At 47.8% G+C, this 19163-nt stretch overlaps 2 protein-coding genes across 3 annotated transcripts; one reads left to right on the forward strand and one right to left on the reverse strand.

Moving 5' to 3' along the window:
• Positions 1-199: 199 nt before the first annotated feature.
• inpp5f (inositol polyphosphate-5-phosphatase F) lies at positions 200-11675 on the forward strand. Of its 2 annotated transcripts, none has more exons than XM_034551975.1 (20): positions 200-699; positions 2049-2129; positions 2630-2766; positions 3312-3440; positions 3603-3788; positions 3897-3953; positions 4194-4392; positions 4620-4799; positions 5167-5234; positions 5514-5638; positions 5750-5827; positions 6030-6150; positions 6364-6492; positions 6703-6820; positions 6898-7096; positions 7178-7249; positions 7332-7405; positions 7584-7712; positions 7796-7883; positions 8003-11675. In XM_034551975.1, exons 1-20 carry the CDS (start codon positions 603-605, stop codon positions 9165-9167), a joined length of 3432 nt encoding a protein of 1143 aa, XP_034407866.1. In that variant the 5' UTR covers positions 200-602; the 3' UTR covers positions 9168-11675. The 2 variants fall into 2 exon arrangements, with proteins under 2 accessions (XP_034407866.1, XP_034407867.1); XM_034551976.1 differs by having other exon boundaries at positions 204-699; positions 3621-3788.
• Positions 11676-11858: 183 nt separating this feature from the next.
• mcmbp (minichromosome maintenance complex binding protein) lies at positions 11859-19162 on the reverse strand. Its single transcript, XM_034551397.1, has 16 exons — positions 18973-19162; positions 17407-17498; positions 17170-17310; positions 16997-17038; positions 16831-16920; positions 16570-16708; positions 15678-15823; positions 15493-15587; positions 15225-15400; positions 14306-14429; positions 14066-14183; positions 13815-13980; positions 13545-13678; positions 12688-12852; positions 12522-12610; positions 11859-12246 (listed from the first exon to the last, which is right to left on the reverse strand). The coding sequence occupies exons 1-16, from the start codon at positions 19028-19030 to the stop codon at positions 12120-12122; spliced, it is 1902 nt and encodes a 633-aa protein (XP_034407288.1). The 5' UTR covers positions 19031-19162; the 3' UTR covers positions 11859-12119.
• Position 19163: the final 1 nt, after the last annotated feature.

A 19163-nucleotide genomic window follows, 5' to 3' on the forward strand; every position in this document is an offset into this window, starting at 1 on the left:
AAGGCAATATATTGGCTGGTAGAAAGACAATAACATAAAGACACAACATGCTTAATTGTCACTTTCATCAGAATGGGGAGTCTAGTCTTCAACATACAGCTCCATCATATAAATAATTACAGCCATATAATTCACGATGACTCTCATAATGTATTGACTGGAGGATGTAAACAGTTTTACGTACAGGACTCGTTACGGAACAGGTCACGTGCTATTGTTTAGAGCAGGAAACTGTCGGTTACGTCTTGAGGTCCACGCAGCAGCAGCAGCAGCCGGGACACCTCGCTAGTTGACGCGTCTCCGGCGTGAAGGGCTGCTTCTCCGGTGCAGAAAGAGGAGGAGGAGGAGGAGGGGGGGGGATTTAATTACCAGTATGCGTAGAAACGGAGTAAACAATTCCGACACGCATCTCGCTGCCGCGAGCTCGCGAGCCAGCTAGCTGCCGTAGCTCACGAGCCCGTGGGGGAGCGAGCTAACCGCGGCTAGCCAGTCGCTCTCCGGGCTACAGTCAGCCTCCGAGACGTGGAAGTTGCTCCACACCTGCGCCGGGCTGCCAAGCCAGCGACTTTAGCTGCGTTAGCGTCACGTCCAACGGGACCGACATGGAGCTGTTCCAAGCCAAAGACGACTACATCCTCCAGAGCGGGGACTGCGCTCTGTGGTGCAGCCGAAAGGACGGGACCATGACCGTCAGACCCGGTATGTACCGAGGGACTGACCGCAGCCGGCCGTTTACCTGAACCTGCACTTCCCCCCCCCGGGTGGGTCTACCTTGAAATAAACGCGCTGGTATTGTCGTGGCCTGTCCATTACTCTCGCGATGGCGTTGTCGCCATTGTAACGTGACAGGGCAACTCGGCAGTTCGGTACCTGCCGCTCGTTACCGTAAAAACGCGTCGTAACCCGGCTGCGTCAAAAACGGGACGGGTCGACCCGTTTCTTAAAGGCGCGACGGAGACCGTTGGCCGCGCCATGACACCGTAAAGTCGCTCTCACTCCGGGGGGCGACGCCTCGAACTTCTCTTACGGGGGGGTTCAGCCCAGCAGACACAGTCCGGGACTGTAACGGGCGTTTTACACCTTTTCTATATATCTAATATGGTGAATAATTAGAAACGAACGATGAGCATTGTGACGTTTAACGTAGTGCAATAAGTTCCGGTATGTAGGTGTCTTTACACCGTGGTCACTGCTGCTGCTGCTGCTGCTGCTCGTGTCAGATAATTGCCCATGAATTGAGTGTTGAATAAAATGCAGGGGGCTGTTGGGAATGACACGTTGCTGAGAGAAGAGAGAAGTTTCTCCTGCGAGTCGAAGTGGTCTGAGCAGCCATCCCAAACAGGTTTTTAGTTGCACCGCTGTTTCATTATTTAATTGGAACAAGGGTTTCCACTCCTCGCTGGGTTTCCACTCCCGAGCAAAGCGTTGAAGTACTTCCACGATGTTCCACATGTTGAGTGAAGATGATTAAAAACAAAATATATATATTTTTTTGTATTTCATTTTCCTGTGAGCCCACACAATGTGTGACTGGTGGAACAGGATGAGTCATCGTCTGAGGCTGCTTTTCACTTGACATCCATCAACCTTCGCCACACCCCTCCATATTTTTCCAATTTCCTCCCACTATCACGTTTTAATCTGCCACCAATGCTGAAAGCATTCCACTTGTTCTATTAGTCACAGAGTTTGTACTTGGCCTGGTCTTTGAACATGTTGGCACACCCAAGTTGTTAAGAGCGGCTTTACTGGGTATTAAAATAATAGCTTTTAGTGTTACCATGAAATCACCCAACCACGACTGTGTTGAGGTACTTTCTGTTTGGTTAACCCAGTCTTAGTGTGACTATTCAGCCGTTTCTGACAAGAGGTGCACATGCTCGAACCTTTCAATAAATAACCCGTGGACCCCAATACACAAAGTGCCCCACGTGCTTGCATGTGTCACTTTTCAACCTGGATGTTTGTCTGATCTCAAGCATTTGCTTGCGGAGCGTGATTTTGCAACGCCACCTTTCTGATGTTCCATCTTCACATTTCTGTTTCAGCAACAGACCTGCTGTTGGCTTGGAATCCAGTGTGCTTGGGTCTGGTAGAAGGTGTCATTGGAAAGATACAGCTTCACACAGGTAAGTTTGAGAATGACGAACCTTTTTGAACATTTCCTCCTTAGCTGTGCGTTGCTTTTGCACGGAGCACACGCACATTCTTACCAGTATTTCCCATCTGTGTGCAGTGGACGACTGAGCAACTAAATCAATCCCCTGCATAGCAGGTTTCTTACTCGCATAGAAAAGGTGCGAGAAATAGTGTGAAAGCGCTTGGGAATTTGTGTCGTTATGAAGCCGCGTGAGCGGATGGTGATGATTCCATCGATGATAAATCAGATTTTGTTGGTGCCGGGCCTCATGTACACATTTTTGCAATCAAACCTTATACCTTTCGCAAGAAAACACATAAACAATAATATTAAAACGTGGTTTTGACATTCGGTTATGTGTTACCATTTTATTAAAAAATATCTCCAGTTAATGGCCATGTGTGCAGCTGCTTTCTTCACACCTCCTCAGAATGTGAAAAATTCTGCACCCATGATGCAACTCCCCCTTCGTCTTTCTCCTCTTGGCAGACCTTCCTCTGGGCCTCGTATTAATCCGACAGAAAGCACTGGTGGGCACTTTACCAGGAGACCACAAAGTCTACAAGATCACCAAGATCGCCGTCATTCCTCTGTCTGACGAAGAGCCTCAGGAGCTCGAGCTGGAGGTGTGTACGCTAATGCTGTGGTGTTTTAAACATGCGCCCCGATAATCATTATAATGGTGCTTGTGAGAATACAAAATTGCATTTCATTATTCGATTTAAATGTATCTGTGTATCACTATATAGTTCCTCTCTGATAGGCTGACAGTGTTGCTTTTTAAAAAAAAAAATGTTTTACTCGCACATTTAGAGTGTAAGAGATCGCAAAGGCAGTTGAATATTACTAAGACTTTAGTCTTTCAGAGTGGCTTCATGGATGGTGAGACAGAATACTTTCAAGTGAGTAAATCCGGAGGAGGATGATCGTTCTCGGTTTGGCTTTTAGTCCCCATCCTGTTGTGCAACAAAATGATCGTTCCACCCGTGCTGTGCCTAGAAATCCTTTAGATCAATGCAACTGTTGGATTGTTTACAGCCTTAGGTTAGGAAAAGGAGAACTGTATAGTGTAATGCATTTAATTTGTTGTGGTTTTGTAGTAATAAACATTTAGTTTTTTTTTGAGAATTCAAATTCAGGTATAATGGCCTCAAGAAATCCTCTTTTTCAGCTTTGCAAGAAGCATCACTTTGGAATCGATAAACCAGAGAAACTGGCCCCGTCTCCAGAGGAGTCAAAGTTCTTGATGAAAACCTTCAGCCAGATCAAATCTAATGTGGCTGTGCCCATCAAGAAAAAGGTATGTTGTTGTTGTTGTTTTTGTTGTAACTGCATTAAAATGTATTCTGTCATCCTCAAGCCGGCATACTACTTTTCTTTTGCGCTTTTCAAGTTCTCATAGGATTTTACTTTCTTTGCTTTTTCAACTTATCGCTCTTTTCTATCCACTCGTCCAATCCAGTATTCCCCTGCCTTCCAGGTCAAGGAGAATAAAGAGAAGGAACGCCTGGAGAGGCGACTACTGGATGAGCTGGACAAGATATTCATGGACTCCGATTCCTTCTACTACAGCATGACCTATGACCTGACAAACACTGTGCAGCGTCAGGGAGACTCTGAAAAGTCCAGCTTACCCCTATGGAAACGGGTGCGGAGAGAAACACATCTCACAACTCTCTATTTGTTTTACATATTTGCGGTGTATAGCAAAAACCCTTGCATCTGAAATTACAGTAATTGTTATTCTTTGTTGAAGGTGGATGACCGTTTCTTCTGGAATAAACACATGATCCAAGACATCATTGACCTTCAGGTAAAAAAACTTCCCCATACAGAAACAAAGTGGCTCCGTTGTGGTTTGTTTCTCTCAGCTGGCCCTGCTGTGTAAGCGTGGCAGTTGTAGAGCTTTATCAGAGGAGTAGAAAACAATTTGAGCAGAACGGAGTTATACAAGATGATCTACTACGTGGATGCAAAGTGCTCTTTTTATCGACTTGACCCACCGCTTTTGAATCTTGACCTGATGTTGTGTTTCACTTTATGAACGCTCCAGGTGCCAGACGTGGACTTGTGGGTGATGCCGATCATCCAGGGCTTTGTGCAGGTGGAGGAACTGGTGGTGAACTACAACGAGACATCCGATGAGGAGCGGAGCAGCCCGGAGACCCCACCACAGGAGGTCACCTGTGTTGATGACATCCATCCCCGCTTTACTGTGGCCCTTATCTCCAGACGTAGCCGCCACCGCGCAGGTAAAGCCACGGTTATTGTCTGCTTGGCCCAGAGCAAGGTCCTGCCAGAGCTCAGATTGGGCCAAATATGCCGGCTATGTTGTGAAATTAGTACTGATTGTTCCCACATCATATGGTTTCTTTCACACAAAGGCTTCGAGTAACTCGGCAAACAATTGAGTTTGTATTCTCCTCCATTGAAGCGTTGATATAAATAATCTGACTGGATGCATTCTCCTTGCCAAAAGGGATGCGGTACAAACGCAGAGGAGTGGATACCGACGGCCATGTGGCTAACTATGTGGAGACGGAGCAGTTGATCCACGTGCACAGCCACACGCTGTCCTTTGTACAGACTCGTGGCTCCGTGCCGGTCTTCTGGAGCCAGGCGGGGTACCGCTACAATCCGCGGCCACGCTTGGAGAAAGGTCAGCAGAACGACACCATCTTGCATACAGTCCAACAGAGAGGGCCTCTAAGAGGTTTTGTTTAAGTAAAGTGCACTTCCTTTTTCTTTTTTTTTTTTTTTAAAAGAAGAAGAAAACAATTACTGGTACCAGTGTTCTCTTTGGGTTTTACACATCCACCAAATATAATGATCTCATCAGTCATTGGTCCTTGCTCCACTGGTCTGTAAAATTCATTTTTACCGGGGAATTTGCTGTAACTTCAGGTGAAAATAATAAAAACGTTCTTAAGGAAACAGCCCATCTGTCACCAAGTTATATAACTATTTGTAAACTAGATCTCTTGGTGTCTTCAGCCATAATTTGTATGCATATGTCTCTGTTTCAGGAGAGAAGGAGACCATGTCTTACTTTTCTGCTCACTTTGAAGAACAGCTTAAACTCTACAAGTCGCAGGTGAGCGTGTGCTATCTGTTATTATCAGTTGTTGACTGTGCATCGGTCTTGTATTGGGATTGTTTTGTGCATTTATTAATCACAAATGTAGTTAATCTGTGAGCTGGGGATGCAAATAGTGTCCTAACCAACTACCATGTGCTTCACATCAGAGCATCGTGACGAGAATAGATCACCACGCCGAGTTAGCCAATTTAGTCACATGTAGCTTGTCAGTGTGTTCTCATGGAAAGGCTTAGAGGGGCAAATGTTAAACACAAGGCTGGGTGACTTCTTCAGGTCATCGTTAACTTGGTGGATCAAACTGGACGGGAGAAGATAATTGGCGACGCGTATCTGAAGCAAGTCCTGCTTTACAACAACCCGAACCTCACATACGTTTCATTTGACTTTCATGAGCACTGGTAAGAGAAGCACTTTTCTCAGCAGTGCAACCTGGTTATGAATGTAGTCTTCCTATTTTATACCATGTTGCATATACTTCCCCTTTATGCTTCTTATATCCTGTTTCTAAGCCGAGGTATGAAGTTTGAGAACGTGCAAGTACTGACGGATGCAATCTCTGATCTCATCACCGAGATGAAGTGGGCCTGGTAAGTCTCATGTCGGTATTTTGGGATTAACTTTTTAGAGAAATGCTGATAATTGTCTGCTGCCTATCTTCATCAAATAGCATTGTGTTGTGTTTGATAACTACAATGAACCACCAGGCCACAGAGTATGTTAGAAATCCAGTTTGTTATTGGGTTAAAGATTGTACTTCCATGACTGCATCCTCTTATCTATGTATGTCAGGGTGGATCAGGCCGGAGTCATCTGCAAGCAGGAGGGCATCTTTAGAGTCAACTGCATGGACTGTCTTGACAGGACCAACGTGGTCCAGGCTGCTGTTGCTCGGGCGGTGATGGAACAACAGGTGAGATCTGTTCCCTGTCGGGAAGATAGTAGAACTATCACTAAGCACCGTAACACTACCATAGAGGACCCCCTACATTGTTTCAGCGTTATAGAAATCCAACAACTCCACCATATTCAAGTGCAGATTTAAACAAGAGCTGACCTTTCATCATGTGTACTCGCAGTTTAAACGGCATCCCCATGAAAAAAAATGTATCATGTTATCCCGCAGCTGAAGAAACTGGGTGTGATGCCTCCAGAACAGCCCCTGCCTCCCAAATGCTGCAGGATTTATCAGTTCATGTGGGCCAACAATGGAGACACCATCAGCAGGCAGTACGCAGGCACAGCAGCGCTCAAGGTAACACTGTTGCCTTTGCATCCACATTCACATCTGAGTCAGTGTTGTATGCCATCTTCTTTTGTGGCATAAGCTTTATCTAACAGTGCGACTTGTACATAACAAAGTTTCAGTCGATTAATAAGCACATTTGAATGACAAATATTCAGGAAGGGAGGGGGTTCATAAGTCAAAATATATATTTCACAGACACCGTTTGATCTGTTTTAGGGAGACTTCACCAGAACAGGGGAGAGGAAACTGGCTGGTGTGATGAAGGATGGCGTGAACTCAGCCAACCGCTACTATCTGAACCGCTTTAGGGATGCTTACAGACAAGCTGTCATTGGTATGGAAAAACAGACACGTTTTATAGCTGTATTCATACCCATTGATTGACTCTGCATCCTCTGCCTCTCCCTGCAGACCTCATGATGGGCCTGCCAGTGACGGAGGACCTGTACTCCATCTTCAGTAAGGAGAAGGAGCATGAAGAGAAGGAGAAGGAGAGCCAGAGGGGCGCGCAGGAGCAGGTCAGCCTCCTGCTGCAGACCTACATGCAGCTTCTGCTGCCGGATGATGAGAAGTTTCATGGCGGTTGGGCCCTCATCAACTGTGACATGAGGTTCGTGGCTACCTGACATGTGCACTAGTTGTACTATGTTTTCAGTAGTTTCCATGACACCGCTTTCTCATTTCCCACCAGCCTCGTTGATGCAAACAACAAAGATGTGGATGTGCTGCTGCTTCTGTCTGATAAAGCCTATTACATTGCTTAGTAAGTCCTGACTTTCACCAACACGTTTCTTTTAGAAATTGTTGTTATAGATTCACTTATGTTTGCATTTATTGTCTTGTAGCTACGATGAAGAAGCAGATAAAGTCAACCAATACCAGCGTCTCAATTTAGAGGGTTTGGAAAAGATTGAAATTGGTAAGAATTTCGACTCAAAGGAGAAGTGAGGGTTCTTGTACACTCACTGAGTCACCCGACACTTCCTAAAAGTGTGCTTAACAGTTTCTCAGTAACCTTTTAGCAATATCTCCGTCCGTTTATGATTCATGCCAGGAAAGTGCATCACTAAAAATGGAAGTTGCGTTTTCTTCTGCAGGTCCAGAGCCTACTCTGTTTGGGAAGCCGAAGTTCTGCTGCATGCGTCTGCATTACAGGAGTGAAGAGATGAGCGGCTACTTTCACACATTGAGAGCAGCGACACGGAATCCTGAGGATGATGGAAAAGGTGGGAAGAAATCCCTTTTTAAAACGGCAAATAAAGGAAACGCTGTATCTGGTTGAGTTACTTAACGTTGTGATCTGTTTCAGACACATTACAATGCATAGCTGAGATGCTTCGCATCACTAAACAGGCCACAGGGATGGACCTGCTTGTGGTTGAAAAGAGGCTGGATAGGTGAGTGCTAATCCATCACCATTAAGAAAATAAACATGTGCAGCCCTCGTAGCACTAATGCAACTTGTGACCAATGACGAGAGCTGTGGCTCAGGTACTCGGTGTTGTTTGTGTCACAGGCGGCAGAGTAAACCTCACGAGGATATAATGGGCATCCAGAACAAACCCGCTGACCAGGTCCAGGGCAGCTCCGGTCTAGCTCAGGGCAAAAGCTTCCTGCTCAACAAGTTCTCCTCTCTCAATCAGAAAGTGAAGCAGACCAAGACGAACGTAAACATTGGCCCCTTCAAGCCCCTCGGGAGACTGGGCAACTTCTCTAAGCCTGATGTAAAAGTAAATTTCCTAAAGCCAACTATGCATGTCAACCTGTGGAAGTCTGACGGTAACTTGGAGACCTCGGACAACAACCCTGGCACAGGAGCCCTAAAAGATATTGGTGACGGGCACTCTGAAATCTCAGATGACTCTGACTCCTATAATTCTGACCCAGAGCACACGTGTTCCGGTTCTTTAGAAAACGTGGACTATGTGCTGCCCAGCTGCGGCATTGTAGCATCAAACCCCCGACTGGGCAGCCGCTCCCAGTCCATTGGCAGCGTGGAGCTAAACATCCCCTCTGTCATCAGAGTCACTGGCTGTGACGGAGAGCAGGACGGCGTCTCTCAAGTCAGTGATGAAAACTCCCCAGGGGCCGCCTCGGTGGCGGAGGAAGCCATTCTGATTGACTTTGGTACTCCCATCGATGCCTACTGTCACCAGTTTGTCCAGGATGCACAGACCAAACCTGTTGAGGTGTTTGGAGAGCAGCCACCGCCTGCTGCCCCCCCACTCAACCCGGCGGTGCCTGTGCAGAATAAGGCGCCGGTTGACTCCGACAAGCAGCCACGCTGCGCGCCGCAGCATGAACCGGAGGAGCCCCAGATCCCCAGGCCGTCCCAGCTCGACGTCGACTCCCCCGCCTCCAGCTCCAACCTCCTCTCCGTCCAGAAGCCCAGCTCTGCCGCCTCGGGAGGCTCTCAGAGGAGTCTGTGTTCACAGATGGAGGGCAGCCTCGGCCCTTCGCCCGCCGACAGCAACGGCAGCCGAGTGGTTTCCCCCTTTGCCAAGATCAAGAGCTCCATGGTCCAGGTGGCCAGCCTCACCCAGGCGGGGCTCACCCAGGGCATCAACTTTGCTGTGGCAAAGGTACAGAAGAGCCCGGAGCCAGATTCTATCAACGAAGCCCAAGAGAACGAGCTGAAGGCAATGTTTACACAGTGCCAGACCAGGATCATCCAGATCTAGTGCTTTCCCCGTAGCAGGACTTTGTAGTCTAGCGCTGTGTAGAAACTTCCTGTATGGTAGCAGTAGCAAAAGCTTGCCCATAGCGTCACTACTCGGCCAAGAAATGCGCTCTTAAAGTCGCCCTTTAGTTAAACTTAGTACAGAACTTAGACATGTATACTTCCGCCCAACATGACAGTGACCATGTTTATGTGCACATCACTCTTAAGATACCACTCACTGTCTTGTCCAGTTATTTTGATCAGAGGGAAGTTTAGCTCATATTCCTTTTGCCAACCTCGCACAATGTCCAGTGTTAAAAACAATTGTTAGAATCCCCGTGTCCAATTTTAGACGGTAGAGTATTCGGTTGACGTAAGTTCATGTACATTAAAAATCCTAAATCCCTCCAGATATATCGCTACCGTTGAAGGGAATTCTTCTATAAGTACAGCTGTCTTCTCAAATTTCGAGGATATGTTTTACTTTGAAGAGACGCATAACCAGACACAATTACATATTTTGAGTTTTTAAGATGTTTTAAACTTGTATTTTGTGCATGTAAACATGTCACTATCCTTAGTCTGAAAGGTTATTCTACCCCGCAGTGCTTGCATGTGAGTTTGGACAAAGGCTGTTTGTTGAAAGTCGACCGGTCGTCCTCCTGTTGGTGCAGGTCACTTATTGGCGTTTGTGATTATCGGCCTCGTAACAGCCCCCTCGATTTTGTAACAGTTGTAGAATCCGACCAAATAATCTTTTGTGATTCTATTATTATTATTGTATAGCTGTCAGAAACTAGCCAGGCGACACACTGTCAGTAGTTATCCGATGTGATATCAATGTTGTTCAGTGTAACTTAGAAGATATGCCGTTATATAAATAATGACAACACAAGATCTTAGTAAGAGTATCCTGGTTGTTGATATATGTACAGTGAGTATCGTATGTTTATCTGTTCCCCCGAGTAGGGCCTTCCCTTAAGCTTTTTGTATTGATGGTAGGGTGGCATCTTTAATATGTTCACAGGAGCATTATATTTTAAAAAGAACGAACGCCCAGTACGGTCATGGCTAACCACGAATAACCATAAAACTGCTGGTTGGAGTTGTTTTTTTGATAAGACGGATAGCAACGAAATGACGTTTTCTGCCAATGGCGGTACTAAATACCCCGTGAGGGTTTGTTTGAACCGAGTTGTCGGGCCAGCGGTGTACATCGGCGTTGCATGTTCGACAAAGACGAGGAGAGTAGCATATAGTAGGTTTATATGCAATCGCACCCATCCCATTATTAGAAACTCTGACGCGTTATGCACTCCCCAAACTGAGAGCATATTTGCCTTAACAGGGAATGGAAGTGGGATTATGTATATCAGGTATTTATGGCTCAAACTACCTTTTTAAGTCCATCATTTTACATGTTACATTTGGTGTACTGTATAAAGGATCATGTTCAGGGTTACTTGTCTGACAGCGAGCTTTATCTTGGGATATTTCATCCACTGGCGCATACATTCTCCATGGAAGTGTGTGTGTGTGTGAGATAGTAGAGCCCTACTTCTCTTCATGTGTGATGAAGCCGTAAACGGGCCCGTTTTTTTCCGTTAACCTCAAGAAGTGAGGTTTTTGTTACACTTTACGATCGTCGTCATCCATTGAAAATGTCCCGTGACCTCCAGAACAAAGCGTAACTAATCTCGTCACACTGCTTTTGTATATCTGTGTCTTTTATTTATGATGATGAATAATAATTATCTGGTTTGCGTGAGCTGAAATATCCCAAGGTTCAACGGTTACACATTTCTTTCTTTCCCGTTATATTTGCCCCGTTTTCTGCGTTCGGCTTGCTCACCAGCAAATAAGAGGTGGGATACTTGTATATTATATCGGACTATAATTGTATTACGTGAGATTGTAGCCGTGGGCGCTACGTCATATAGTCATGGAACCTGATGATAGTGTGGTGCTGCCAAAGCTTTAAGGTAATAGCTGTAATGCAAAGTTTTAATGCTGAGGTTAAAAGGGGAGTTTTTCTTTCTTTCTTTTTTTTTTAAACCTAGATTGCAAACACTGGAGCAGTTCTCAAAAAAGAACGGGACGCATTATGTCCCCCAACTCGCTGAAAGGAACCGTAATCCTCAACATTCCCAATATAGACCACAATGCTCGAGTGTTTGTCTGGTTTTTATATGCAAAAGCTGGCCGTTATATATTTGATCCTGTATTTGCTGGGTGAGATTTTCCTCAATTTGTTTTGTTTTTACACCAAGTGCTTTCGCGACCACCACCTCCTCCTTTCCTCTGTGGTTGTCCTCCCCCTCCTAGTGGGACCCGGACCATGACAAACCGTCATGCGACTCGAGGTCCTGAAGCATTTGAGTTGCACTGTTTGAGCACATTTTTCTACCATGCGCACCATTTACGTTTGAATGTTTGTGGTCGTCTTTCCTCTTTACCAACTGACTGTTGTTGTTTTCCACGGTGTACTGAGATTGTATTGTATATTAAAGTATCCTATTTATTCTTATCTTCGTGTTTTTACTTGAAGTGCGCAGAAGATCTTTCATTGGAATAAAATAAATGGGTGTATTTTTTTTATTTTTTATTGTCAAAGCCGAATAACAGGAAGTCTCCATGTCAGCATTTCAAACAGTTGGCTTTTCTAACAACTAGAGACGCACGCACGCACGCACGCACGCACGCACACTAATTATAAGAAAGAATTCTCCAGAGCCCATAACTTTATTTCCATTTTTGGAGGTGGCAATGTTGGTCATAAATCACGGGCATGGTCCTCGCAGCAGGCTGAGACATTAAGGCAAAATGAGTACAAAGTGAAAATATATTCAAATCGTGTCTGCAACTCCATTCTGTGAAGTTGAACACAACTTGAACTATATGACACATGAAAAAACATCCATCCCCCCCCCCCCCCCCCCCCGGTATCAAAAAGAAATGCCATCTTGTTTGATCACGGCTCGTTGCCGTTGACGCACTTGTTCTGCTCCATCCGGCTCCTCCGCAGCATCTCCACATGTTTGGCTCGGAGCCAGCTGTCTCTGGACAGCGAGGTCTGTCCCAGACTCAGAGACAGCAACCTGCGGACAGACGTGCAGATTAATACGGACCCGACTGTTTCCCGGTGCTTAAGACAAACGGTGAGTCAGCAGTGAGATTAAACAACGATTTTATTTTGGTCGCATTGACCCGAGAAGTGATTGTTCCTGCTTATGTCATATCTGGCATTTACATTGTTGGTCATAATGGCTAAGTTTCTTTAACACTGAAAGAAGGCTGCTGCTCTTATTCTCACTAGATAATAAAAAGGAAAGATAGCCAAGTAAAATAGCTTATAAACTTAGTCACAGCCCACCTCGCCACAACAAGCATCCTGTGGAGGTCCTCAGCAGAAATGCTCTGGGGGTCGTCCTTCCTCATATCTACAAAGTCATCCTCAACTGACTGAGGACACAAGAAACAAGCTGTTAAAGCACACGCACGCACGCACACACACACACACACCAGGGTTCATGTCTCACCTTTGTCACTTCATCGGCGATGCTGTAGTCCAGTTGCCGAGCCACGCTCAGGTACATCCTGAACTTGTTCAGCTGGGAGGCCTGCGGATGCACTTGGATGCCGCCGAGATACGCCTCCAAGTCGGGTGGGGCAACCTGAGACTGTAGGTGTATCTGGCAGTCTGACTGTGGAGCAACGGACAAAGAAACATTGACAGTGTGCCAGGGAGGAACTTTGCACAGTGAAAAGCTAAATGCAGCTTTCATTTCTGGGTGTTGCTATGCACAAGAAGGCTCTGCCTGCTGTGTGTACGCCGAGTTTGGCATGTTCTCAAAACTTCAAAAAAGCAGGCCAGACGGGTGCAAAGTCCTTGGCGAGCTGACCGTGCACTTGAGCAGCTGGAAAGTCATCAGCCAATAGCCATTCAATGTAAACACAGCCGTGCACTCCTGACTGCTAATCAACCCCGGGAGTCGTTCCCGGGGGGGTTGGGGGCTAGTAGATGGCCGAGCCTGACGCCTCTCACAGGATTGTTCCTTTGGCACACAGCTGCCGCCATGACAACCCATTAGAGCAACCGCACAGGAATAGCACACGGCACATTCCTCGGGCCGTTTGCAACGAAGTGAGACCCGAGCTAAAGCTGCCGGCTGGACGGGGTTGCTGCAGCCAGCCAATGGCGGCTGAGATGACCGTGTGACGCCGGATGGAAACAACCTCCAGCGTCAGACGAGGCTCGTCTCACGAGAGGCTGAAAGAAACCTAAGCCGCCATGGCGGGAGGAGGTGGAGGGGGAATCAGCGAGGGGGAATCAGCGGGGGGGAGGGGGAGGTTTTTTTTCCCTACAGTTGCGCGCCTCATCCCTCTTTATCCTCACCGGCAGCAGCGAGCGGCCCTCTGACGCGATGAGCACATTAATATTGCAGGGGAATTCCATCTGGTGGTAGCTGAAGTCATAATCAACCTTCTGCCACGAGATCAGGTTCCCCAGGGCCGTGACGTTACGCACACCTAAGTGACACAAACACACGGAGGAGAAGGGACAACCTGTTTAGAGTTTGCCCAGTCGAACCACATCGACGGAGCCTCCAGCCGGCCGGTAGTCGTCTCTGCGCCGTGTCCCCCTGGTGGTCTCCAGAAGCCTCACCTGTTGTATCCAGCTGTCCCTGCTCCAGCTGGGATTCATCCAGGAAGAGGGAAGTGTTTGTGGCCAGCTGCAGGGCCCCACTCAGGAGCCGGTTGGCCACATAGTCCTTTTTTGGCACTAACCGCATCTGGTTCATATTCTGGAGGGTCATGCCCAGGTAGTACGACTGCAGAGGGGTGGGGGGGTAACTTTTATTGTCTTTCATTCCAAACAAAGATAAATTAACCTCGCAGTTGACGATGTGTACTCACAGACGGCACGAGCTGCTGGATGATCTGGTAGAAGCGTTCGGTAAACGAGGCGACCGCCGGACAGCCGCTCAGGTTCAAGGTGAACTTGCCCAGTGGGAGGACATCCCGCCTAGTGTACCTACGAGAGGAAACACTTTTATTTATTTTATTTGCGAAATGAAACGTAAAGAAGAAGAAGAAAAAAAAGCGCCCTTTAGCACGAAGCAACAAAAAGGGACGGGAGGGTTCCCGCTTACGTACACGTTCGAAACGAGATGCAGAATGAGGTATTCGGCAGCCAGGGCGTCTCCCAGGAGGACGTGAGTGAAGTAAGCGAGCAGCTCGGCCCTGACGGCGGCCATCTCTCTCAGCGTCGAAGATAAAACTGAGGAAGGAAGGGCAAAGAGTTCAAACAAGTCCCTAGAAAGGGTCTCGCGTGGAGGATGTGGCGGCATCTAGCGGTGAGGGTGCAGATGGCAACTAACTGGAACGTGCGCAGAATTATAACCGAGTACCGGAGCTGCAGGAGTCATTCTACACATTAATATTAATATAGGGTAAGCTCAAGACACGCCTGTAGGGAATATTTTTTACGGATGTGCATGCAGCTCCTTTTTAGTTGTTGGTTTACAAGAAGACTGTGTCAAGGTTTTTGCAGAGGCACCCATGATCATACTTATGTAGGCCCCGTTATATTCTCTTTTCTGTCTGCAGCATGTTTTTACCAAAACAACTCCCACGTTGGTTGTGTTTTTGATTTCCGACACAAATTAAACAGGGATCCGTTTGCCGAGCTGATGACATCCGGCCATTTCACCAATGTTTACTCTCGTGGGAGGAATACACACTCGCTTTTGCAAAAGTGCAGGGCAGCGCGTGTCAAAACAGCCCACCGTCGGTATGCAAATCGGGAGAATTGCAGCTCGGCTCATTTACAGCAGTGGAAAAATGTTGTGCCCCCGAAGGTCATTTTGCAGGAGGCTTAGTAATAAATGTGTCCCCGGATCTCTTCCGACAGTGATGATTGTTCAGCTTTTAGTCATGGAAACACCCGCGCAGATGTAGTGCAAATAGCCTCGTATTTAAAAAGATGAGGTTGAAATATTCATGTATACTGGCACTTAGACACCCACGATCTCACACACACACACACATGCAAAAGTCTACCATTTGTCCTTACAGGCACTGTTGTTGTCCTCCAAGCCGGCGGCCGGCAGCAGGGGGTTGTTGTGTGGCAGCGGCTTGGCGTGGAGCATGTGGAGGCGAGGGACGAGCGAGGCCGGCGGGCTGTGCACCCTCTGCTCCTCTGCCGTCTCCATGCCGCCCGCGGGGTCCAGGAGGGACGAGGAGGCGTCTCTGTGGGGACACGGCGAGAACGGGCAGTGAGCACACCAACGCCGAAGGTGTGTGGGGGAGGGTAATCAAACTAAATTCTGTGTCTTACTTACTCGTCGGCCAGGGCGCTGAGAGCAGGGCTCACGGAGAGGATTCCGAAGACCTCCACTGCCTCGTTCAGTTTGAAGCCGTCCCATTCCTCGTACACCTGCCAACAACATGCACCTTTCAGCTACCGCGGTGGAGCAAAATGTTTGGGGCGAGTGACTGAAAAGAGAAAAAGGGAGACCAAACACACCTTGAGGAGGCAGGAGGGGCCTTTCTCTCCTGGTAGGGGGAAGTTGAGGTCGAGATGGGAGGCGGATGCCGCCTGGCTGGAGGGAGCTTCCTTCTCCCGCCGCTTACAGTCGCCATTGCCGTGCGGTTCTGTTGGACTGTGAGGACCTTCAGCGAGAAGGGGAGCAAAAAAATAAATGAATATCCAACCGTTATACTTTCATCGCTAAATAATCCAAGATGTCAAATGCATTTTGTGCGAGTAACAGATTTACATCTCTGATGTACCAGCTCTCTACAACAGAACGTTGCATTCACCTGTGGGTTATACAAGTCGATGGAGAGGAGCACACATAATGGAGCACAGAAAAAAGTCATGACTCCGCGGGAACCAAACTTAACTAATGCTGCGTTCACACCAAAAGACTTTACTCGGCCGACTATCTGTGGTTAATTCGCGTCATTCGTGCCTTAGAGGGGGGCGTGGCTTAACTCCGTGGAAATCATTTCCGCCATCCACCACGGAAGAAATAACCACTATTCCTGCTTTAAACTTGTTGTGGAAATCCCACAAACGTCGGAACGTCAAACGCCCTCGTGTTTGGGTTCATAACATCACCCGTGGGCTCACACAGCTCGGTGGCTTTCACCGACTACGTCTGGATGACTTCCGCTTCCAGCGCTACGGCAGTAGCAGCAGCCAGAGGGTCGGAGCATCTCAACGCTGATTGGCTTTCGCAACCGCTCAATTCGCCTCATTCATTCGCAACCATTCACGTCCGTGCATTGACTTTGCATGGAATCTACTCGCGCGAAAAATGTGCACCGCTTTTGGTGTGAACGCGGCATAAAAGGACGTGTCTACTCGAACACCTGGACAGTAGAAGAACACTGAATGGACCAGCAGCTCATACCGGTGTGCGGCTCCCTCTGCTTCTGCGGTTGCGTGTCGGTGTCCATGTCGTCGTCGTCCTCCTCGTAGCTACGTTTCTGTCTCGTCGGTGCATACGAGGTGGAGGGCACCACCCGTGCCTGGCTGGAGCCGGCGTAGCCGTGCGACAGAATTAAGGAAAAAAGCGGGGGTTGCACTACTCAAAAATACCACACACAAATGTGACAAAACTCTCGTTTGCGGAGCATCTTCCAACACACAACCTGGACCCAGATGAGGATATCTCTTTCACCCACGGACTTTCTCCGGGGATCGGCACACAGTAGAAAGTGTGTCTCTCCGCGGTCATCGTGCTTCTGGAGTTAAAATCCACCTGGAGACATAAACACAGTACCGTCGGCAAGGCTGAAGCTGAAGCGAGGAACGTGCGGCTCCAGCGTGGTACTCACCCCGCATTCCGTCACATCTTTGTACTTCCCACATCGCAACACCTGGGAATAGTCAGACAGCAAAATAAGACGATACTGTGATGACATTGCATGCACTATGAATGCAAAATGAATCCCAAACACGCACAGGACACATGAGAGGGCTGTACATGCGTAGGAGAGGAAGCGCTTACTTTAGCCTTCGTAGACGGATCGACCGCCTCGTACGTTCCCATGTAGAACTCTGGGTCAAACATGTCTTGGATGAAGCAGCGGAACTTCACCAGGCTGTTTGGCTTCAGGTAGTGAAGCGGGACATCGTTCAGAGACGGGACCTGCACCAAGAGGAAGGCGGTTGTCATTTACAAGCGCCGAAATGGGCGGTGACGGTGACGTTGACAGGCTTCTCTGTGGAATTCACACGGCGTTACCCAGGTATGAGCGTCCTTCTCTTTCAGACGGTCTTTGAAGAACGCCACGGCTTTCGCCGCCCACCCAGAGTTTGGAGTGTTCTGAGAAGCAGCTGAAATAAGAGCAAAATATTACTTTTCCTTTTAAGGAACAGAAGAGCATAGAACCCTGAGGTCAGAGCATAGGACCCTGAGATCAGAGCATAGAACACTACGGTCAGAGCATAGAACCCTGAGATCAGAGCATAGAACCCTACGGTCAGAGCATAGAACCCTGAGATCAGAGCATACAGAGCATAGAACTCTGAGATCAGAGCATAGAACCTTACGGTCAGAGCATAGAACCTTACGGTCAGAGCATAGAACACTACGGTCAGAGCATAGAACCCTGAGATCAGAGCATAGAACCTACGGTCAGAGCATAGAACCCTGAGATCAGAGCATAGAACCTTACTGTCAGAGCATAGAACCTTACAGTCAGAGCATAGAACCCTGAGATTAGAGCATAGAACCTACGGTCAGAGCATAGAACCCTGAGATCAGAGCATAGAACCTACGTTCAGAGCATAGAACCCTGAGGTCAGAGCATAGAACCCTGAGGTCAGAGCATAGAACCCTGAGATCAGAGCATAGAACACTACAGTCAGAGCATAGAACCCTACGGTCAGAGCATAGAACCTTACGGTCAGAGCATAGAACACTACGGTCAGAGCATAGAACCCTGAGATCAGAGCATAGAACCCTAATGTCAGAGCATAGTACCTACGGTCAGAGCATAGAACCCTGAGATCAGAGCATAGAACACTACGGTCAGAACATAGAACTCTGAGATCAGAGCATAGAACCTTACAGTCAGAGCATAGAACACTACGGTCAGAGCACTACGGTCAGAGCATAGAACACTACGGTAAGAGCATAGAACCCTGAGATCAGAGCATAGAACCTACGGTCAGAGCATAGAACCCTGAGATCAGAGCATAGAACACTACGGTCAGAGCACTACGGTCAGAGCATAGAACTCTGAGATCAGAGCATAGAACCTTACGGTCACAGCATAGAACCTTGCGGTCAGAGCATAGAACCCTGAGATCAGAGCATAGAACCTACGTTCAGAGCATAGAACCCTATGGTCAGCGCATAGAACACGTCCACAATTAAAAGGCGTTTGAAAGTTGGTGCATAAGGGGATCTGAACCGAACATCATTCATATCTTGACAAAGAAACGTCACAACTTGCTGTGTTTAGGACTGAAAATGCTGACACATTCAAACCAGAGAAGTTGAGAGCGTTTTGAACGACTTTAAGACGCTTTAAAAAAGGACCCGTGAATGCATCACGTCGTGGACGTTCAATGCGGCTTCGGGGCGAACGGAACACGCAGCACCTTCGTCTCGGGGCGAAGTGAACAACGGCACCGGAACAACGTGCAACCCGCATAATATTGAACTATTATGTTCCATTTCCTAAAGACGGCACGCGAGGAGCATGGCAGCTAGCATGGCACGTAGCCACACGGCTAAGTCGCTAGCTTCACGAGTCCACGTTAGTTAGCTGTCAAAAGAGCGAACTCCCGGCGCGTCTCTCACCAAACATCCCTTCAACGACACCGAGCGGGTTGTTGAGCCAGTCGTCCGTGGAAGGCATCGTTCAACCGGAGAGTGTAAGACGTAAGAAAATAAAAAAAATACCCGTGGAAACACTTGTTTGATCACTTTCACACACACGGGATGGCAGAAGTGAGGGCGGGAAATTTGCGTCACCGGCCGGAGAGCGTCGT

This window comes from Cyclopterus lumpus, chromosome 15, assembly GCF_009769545.1.
Source record: "Cyclopterus lumpus isolate fCycLum1 chromosome 15, fCycLum1.pri, whole genome shotgun sequence".
Lineage (NCBI taxonomy): Eukaryota > Metazoa > Chordata > Actinopteri > Perciformes > Cyclopteridae > Cyclopterus > Cyclopterus lumpus.